This window comes from Rhinopithecus bieti, unplaced genomic scaffold (assembly GCF_001698545.2).
Source record: "Rhinopithecus bieti isolate Rb0 unplaced genomic scaffold, ASM169854v2 scaffold_22042, whole genome shotgun sequence".
In the NCBI taxonomy this organism is placed as follows: domain Eukaryota; kingdom Metazoa; phylum Chordata; class Mammalia; order Primates; family Cercopithecidae; genus Rhinopithecus; species Rhinopithecus bieti.
The window spans coordinates 517,348-524,378 of NW_016810459.1; the positions used below are offsets into that span (position 1 = coordinate 517,348).

Sequence of the window (7,031 nt, forward strand, 5' to 3'; positions counted from 1 at the left end):
AAAAAAAAAAAAAAAAATTTAAAGATCCAAAAGGTTATAGAATAAGGGTATAAAGAAAAATGTTTTGGTACCGTTGTATGATGTGTTTGTGTTTTAGGCTTAGTTCAGAAGAGTAAAAAAGTTTTAAAAATTTAATGTTTATAAAGTTAAAAAAAGTCACAGTAAGCTCGAGTTAATTTATTATTGAGAGAAAAATTGTTTTTTACAAATTTAGTATAGTCTAAGTGTACAGTGTTTATAAAGTCTATAGTACTACTGTACAGTAATGTCCTAGGCCTTCACATTTACCCACCATTCACTTACTCACCCAGAGCAACTTCCAGTCCTGCAAGCTCCATTTATGGTAAGTGCCCTATGCAGGTGGACCATTTTAAATCTTTTTTTTTTTCTTTTTTTCTTTTTTTGAGATGGAGTTTCATTCTTGTTGCCCAGGCTGGAGTGCAATGGTGCGATCTTGGTTCACTGCAACCTCCGCCTCCACCTCCACCTCCACCTCCACCTCCTGGGTTCAAGGGATTCTCCTGCCTCAGCCTCCTGAGTAGCTGGGATTACAGGTGTGCACCACCATGCCTGGCTAATTTTGTATTTTTAGTAGAGACAGGGTTTCACCATGTTAGTCAGGCTGATCTTGAACTCCTGACCTCAGTTGATCCACCCACCTTGACCTCACAAAATGCTGGGATTACAGGCGTGAGCCACTGCACCCAGCCTATTTTTAATCTTTTATTCCATATTTTTACTGTACCTTTTCTATGTTTAGGTAGGTTTAGATACATAAATACTTGCCATTGTGCAACAGTTGCCTACAGTATTCAGTACAGTAACATGCTATACAGGTTTGTAGCCTCGGAGCAATACTGTACCGTAGCAATACCATATAGCCTAGGTGTATAGCAGGCTGTACCATCTAGGTTTGTGTAAGTACACTTCTGCCCTCACCGATGAAATCACCTAACATGCATTTTTTAGAGTGTATCCTTGTCATTATGACTGTATTCTCTTATTATTGTTTCTTATGGCTCCTATATTGCTGCCTGGCTCACATTGTTATACACACATACAGATTTTGTTTACTCTGTTAGATTGTATATTCCTGGGGCTCTGTGCCTCACACAGAACAAATTCCCATTTCCCATTTAACTAGTTTTTTCACCTCTTTTCCTTTCTCTGTTAATGTCCTCATTCTCTTTTCAGTCACTCAAGTTAGATTTGCTGTGTCTCACATTGCAGTTCAGCCTGACCTCATTTTCATGTGGGCTGTTGCAGTAGCCTCTTTAATTGGCCCTTCTGCTTGCAGTGTTTTCCTTCTATTTTTTTACATTGTTTCTAGAAGTTTAAGATCTGGCATGATCTTAAAGTTTTAAATTGTCACATCCCTTTTCATAATTGTTCAAAAGGGTTCAGTGACTGACCAGTCCTTACTGAGTCTAGTCTAGACATAAGGTTATGGCAAAGCAATTGAGCTCATCACCTCCATGTTCCCTCCAAACCATGTTACTAGTAGTCTGTTAGACCTTGTATGTTATCTCTCTGTATGCTGCTTCTGCTCATGAGCTGTTATCTCTACCTGGAATATTCTTTTCTCACTATACCGAAAACTCCGTTTAAATCTATTCTAGATTGCACATAAATGTTATCTCCTCGAGGGCTTCTTTCTCAATCCTCCCATCTTTAAGGCTCAGTTATATAGAAATGTACTGAATTACTCCTTGAAAGCAACAAATAGCCCTGTGTTACTTACTGCAGTACACATTTACTGAATGCCTGCTTTTGAGAGGTGGTCTATTGGGCACTCAAGGTAGAGATAAATGCCTTAATCACTGTCCTCAAGGTACTTATAGTTGAGAGAAGTTACCTAGAGAAACAGAAGAATATGGTACTTACTGTAACTCTTCTTCCTGTGACTTAAGAAGATTTTAAAATGCAACTTTCAGAAGTTTTGTTTTCTGGAATTCACTAAGGCATCACCATTTTACTCTAAAAGGTATTACTTTTTTTAATCTTCCAAAGTGTATATGCAGTAAGTAATCATAACGAGGGAACTTCAGTTACTTTTGGGAGGAAAAAAAATCTTTATTCACATACCATGAAATTTACCTTTTTAAAAAAAAATACTTTTTTTTGCTTATTTGTAGACACAGTCTCACTCTGTCACCCAGGGTGGAGTCTAGTGGCACAGTCGTGGCTTACTGCAGCCTTGACCTCCCTGAGCTTGGTGATCCTCCATCCTCAGCCTCCTGAGTAGCTGGGACTATTGGCATGCACCATCATGCCTGGCTAATTTTTGTATTTTTTGTAGAGACGGAGTTTCATCATGTTGCCCAGGCTGGTCTTGAGCTCCTGGCCTCAAGTGATCTGCCCACCTCAGCCTCCCAAAGTGCTGGGATTACAGGTGTGAGCCACCATGCCTGGCCAAAATTCACCTTTTTAAGGTATACATACAGTTCAGTGATTTATAGGTGAATAATATTTCATTGTTTGGATATAACACACTTTGTTCATCTGTTCATTAGTTGATGGACATTGTGGTAGTTTCCACTTTTTGCCTCTTATGAATAATGATGCTCTGAACATCTGTAAACAGATTTTTGTGTGGACACATGTTTTCAGTTTTCTTGGGTATAATATATAGGAGTGGAATTGCTGGGTCATGGTAACTCTTATGTTTAACATTTTAAAGAACACTAGAGTATTTTTCCAAAATGGCTGCACAATTTTACAATCCCAGCAGCACAAGAGGGTACCAATTTCTTCACTTCCTTGCCAACTCTTATTAACTCGTTTTCATTATATACATTCTTGTGGGTGAGAAGTTGTCTCTCATTGTGGTTTTGATTTGCATTTCTTTCATGACTAATGATGTCAAGCATCTTATATTAAGCATCTTTAATACTGAATTAATGTTCCTTTTGTGTATGGAGACTTTATTGGACCAGAAGAGAGATAGACTTACTTTATAATGTTTTTCCTTGTTTTATTTGAGAATTTTTTTATTGGTAAGAACAAATAGTCATTAAATACTTACTTGTGTACAGGATACTCTTAGCGATATGATTTAAAAACACGTGTCTTGTTTCTCATTATTCACTGCTTTATTGATGCATTCAGAAAACTTGTTTTGATTCCCAAATTGTTGTCGATTTAGGCTTTGCTGGGAATTTCCCATTTGTTTGGTCAGTCTGAAGCACTAATAAATGCATGGTATTGGGCACACTGTGCTCATAGCACCCACTGATCACAAAAGGAGATCAGGGCTAACAGCTGCATTCCAGTGTGGGCCAGGTGAAATATTTTTGTTCTCTAATGCACAAAGCAACCTTTTTTTTTGAGATGGAGTCTTGTTCTTTTGCCCAGGCTGGAGTGCAGTGGCGCCATCTTGACTCACTGCAACCTCCACCTCCCAGCTTCAAGAGATTCTCCTGCCTCAGCCTCCTGAGTAGCTGGGACTACTGGTGTGTGCCACCATGCCTGGCTAATTTTTGTGTTTTTAGTAGAGACAGGGTTTCGCCATGTTGACTAGGCTGGTCTCAAACTCCTCACCTCAAGTGATCCGCCCACCTTGGCCTCCCAAAGGAGACCAAGCCTGTCTGGGTTACAAAGCAGCTTTAAACTTTGCCTGGAGTCTCCATGGGGAATTAGGTTGTAGTGTTGTATCTGGTCCCCTCCGTACCCAAAGAGAACAGTCAGACCTAGAGCTCTAGACAGATGACTTGAAAGTTCCTCTGTCATATTTGCCTTTGCATGACAATACAAACTCAACTTTTCAGCTAAAATTTCTTTAAAGTGAACCAGTAAAATATACACAGCCCGGCCGGGTGCAGTGGCTCACTCCCGTAATCCCAGCACTTTGGGAGGCCGAGGCAGGCGGATCACAAGGTCAGGAGATCGAGACCACGGTGAAACCTCGTCTCTACTAAAAAAATACAAAAAAAATTAGCCGGGCGCGGTGGCGGGCGCCTGTAGTCCCAGCTACTCGGGAGGCTGAGGCAGGAGAATGGCGTGAACCCGGGAGGCGGAGCTTGCAGTGAGCCGAGATTGCGCCACTGCACTCTAGCCTGGGGGACAGAGCGAGACTCCGTCTCAAAACAAAACAAAACAAAAAAATATACACAGCCCTTGCTTCTAGGGTCCAGAAAGCTTCTGTTGAATGTGGCTCACGTGAGGTAGCCCTTAGTGTCATGGTTTAGAACATCCTCTGGTGTCACTCATACATGTGCTGGAGAATTGACCTGTAATAGCTGTATAATCTTGGACATTTTTTTTTAACTTCTCCAAACCTCCATAGCTTTTAAGGTTGTTAGAAGAGTTAAAGAATGTATTTATAATGCTTACTCTGGTTCCTGGAACTCCATAAATGCTAGATGATATTATTTATTATTATACTGCAAACCCACATTCTTTTCTACTTTAATATTTCTGCCACCCCCAACCCCCTCCCTCCCTGCACCGCACCCTTTTTTTCTGTATTCCAAGTATTCTGCATTACTTTGGTAACGAAAAACGAAAGTTCAATAAGTGTTTGCTAGAAAAGGAAATAAATTTCCAATTGTTTTTTGAATAAAACTTCAAAGAACAATGTTTATAGGCAATGGGAAGTTAGTTATAGCCTGCATTTTTATTGGGGGAAAACAATTGCAAAATTGGATTTTCTCCACAGTTAGAAAAGCAGAGTCATTGCCACTGCTCTTTTCTCAGTGTTCCATTAGTGGTAGAAAGGAAGCCCAGTGATTCCCTGCCATGTGTCTGTCTGAGGCACAGCAACTGGTTTAGGATTTAAAGTAACCTCTTGACATGTACCTTTCTAGGCTTGTCTTCTGTTGTTTGAATTGAAAGGCTTGAGGATGACCAGAGGCTCTGTCCTATTTTTCTTCTTCTCTAAAATTCCGGTGTTAGCATGTTAGACCTCTCTTTTCCCCCCTTTTTACCTTTAGTGTGTCTCTAACCTTGGACATTCACACAGACTTTGTTTAGCTCTAGTGCTTTGGGGTGAAAGCCAAAGATTTTTGTTTTTTCCTGTCCTGTGTGAATGTTGCTTTATATAATAGGTCTATTTCTTTTAAGTGTGCAAAATAAATTTTTGTAAATTGAGCTATACTTAAGATATCGTTAAAGAACCATGAAGTGGCGCTTTGTGTAATTTGCCCTGTAAAAATCTTAATCTGAATATGCCTGGATTTCTTATAAGTTTTTCTGCATTTTAACTACAACCTGTTCATCATAATCTAATAGATAGTGGTTTAAGAGCATAGAATCTGTAGTCAGACTGCCTGGGTACAAATCCAGGCTCTTCCATTTAGCTACCAGCTTTATGCTTGGTTGTAGACCCTGTTAAGTGGAATAACAGTAGTTACTTTAAAGGGTTATTGAGAAAATCTAGAGAGTTAATACATAAAAAGTGTTTAGAATCATGCATGGCACCTTACAGGTATTTCTTAAATGTTTGGGGCTGTCATTACCTAGCATGGGATTTGTTTAGGACATTGTGCTAGATAATAGAGATCCAAGGAGGGTCTGTAGCAGGTTGCTGTCCACAAGAGGCTTGTGATACTTTGGAGGAAGTTAGAGATTAAAGACGAAAACTACATGTGGTCACCTGCGCTCAGCATCAAATGACTGATAGAGACAAATGCTGTAAGAGTTACAAAGAAGGAGTGGGTCATCAGGAAAGCTTCACAGAGGAAGTAACTGAGCTCTGCTTGAGCCACCAGTGAAGAATTCTAGGAAAGGAAATGGCCTGAGGAGAGAGAAGGGAAGTAGCAAGGTACATTTGGCCTGGTATGTAGGGTTAGAGGTTGTAGGAGTTCTTTCTAGATAATTTCTACAAGTAACCCAGGAACAGAGTTTGGTTAAATCTTATAAGGACATTGGAAGCCTTACTCTTTTTAAGTGGGGATCATCCCACACGCCTTAAATGCTGCCTTGCCCAGTTCTCCTCTTGCACCAGGAGTGAGGAAGGAGTGAATTGGGTGGGGGGGAAGGACGGCCACCTGGGTTCACACCCCCTTCCTCTGCTATATCTTTGCAGTATGACTTCTCTTTGGAAAAGAAAACCATTGAGTGGGCTGAAGAGATTAAGAAAATCGAAGAAGCCGAGCGGGAAGCAGAGTGCAAAATTGCGGAAGCAGAAGCTAAAGTGAATTCTAAGAGTGGCCCAGAGGGCGATAGCAAAATGAGCTTCTCCAAGACTCACAGTACAGCCACAATGCCACCTCCTATTAACCCCATCCTCGCCAGCTTGCAGCACAACAGCATCCTCACACCAACTCGGGTCAGCAGTAGTGCCACGAAACAGAAAGTTCTCAGCCCACCTCACATAAAGGCAGATTTCAATCTTGCTGACTTTGAGTGTGAAGAAGACCCATTTGATAATCTGGAGTTAAAAACTATTGATGAGAAGGAAGAGCTGAGAAATATTCTGGTAGGAACCACTGGACCCATTATGGCTCAGTTATTGGACAATAACTTGCCCAGGGGAGGCTCTGGGTCCGTGTTACAGGATGAGGAGGTCCTGGCATCCTTGGAACGGGCGACCCTAGATTTCAAGCCTCTTCATAAACCTAATGGCTTTATAACCTTACCACAGTTGGGCAACTGTGAAAAGATGTCACTGTCTTCCAAAGTGTCCCTCCCCCCTATACCTGCAGTAAGCAATATCAAATCCCTGTCTTTCCCCAAACTTGACTCTGATGACAGCAATCAGAAGACAGCCAAGCTGGCGAGCACTTTCCATAGCACATCCTGCCTCCGCAATGGCACGTTCCAGAATTCCCTAAAGCCTTCCACCCAAAGCAGTGCCAGTGAGCTCAATGGGCATCACACTCTTGGGCTCTCAGCTTTGAACTTGGACAGTGGCACAGAGATGCCAGCCCTGACATCCTCCCAGATGCCTTCCCTCTCTGTTTTGTCTGTGTGCACAGACGAATCATCACCTCCAAATACTGGTCCCACGGTAAGTCTTTTAAATCCCCCGCCAACTCCCATATTTTCCTGAGGACAGGGATTATGTTTTTTCTTGATGTTTGGTTTTTTTC

At 41.3% G+C, this 7,031-nt stretch overlaps 1 protein-coding gene across 1 annotated transcript in view; it reads left to right on the forward strand.

The window, feature by feature from the left end:
* The window catches only part of UBAP1 (ubiquitin associated protein 1), a 75,410-nt gene that overhangs the window by 56,634 nt on the left and 11,745 nt on the right, over positions 1-7,031 (forward strand). The window contains exon 3 of the mRNA XM_017892067.1: positions 6,026-6,949. Coding sequence (XP_017747556.1) covers positions 6,026-6,949 — 924 coding nt within the window. The remainder of the gene's footprint in view (positions 1-6,025; positions 6,950-7,031) is intronic.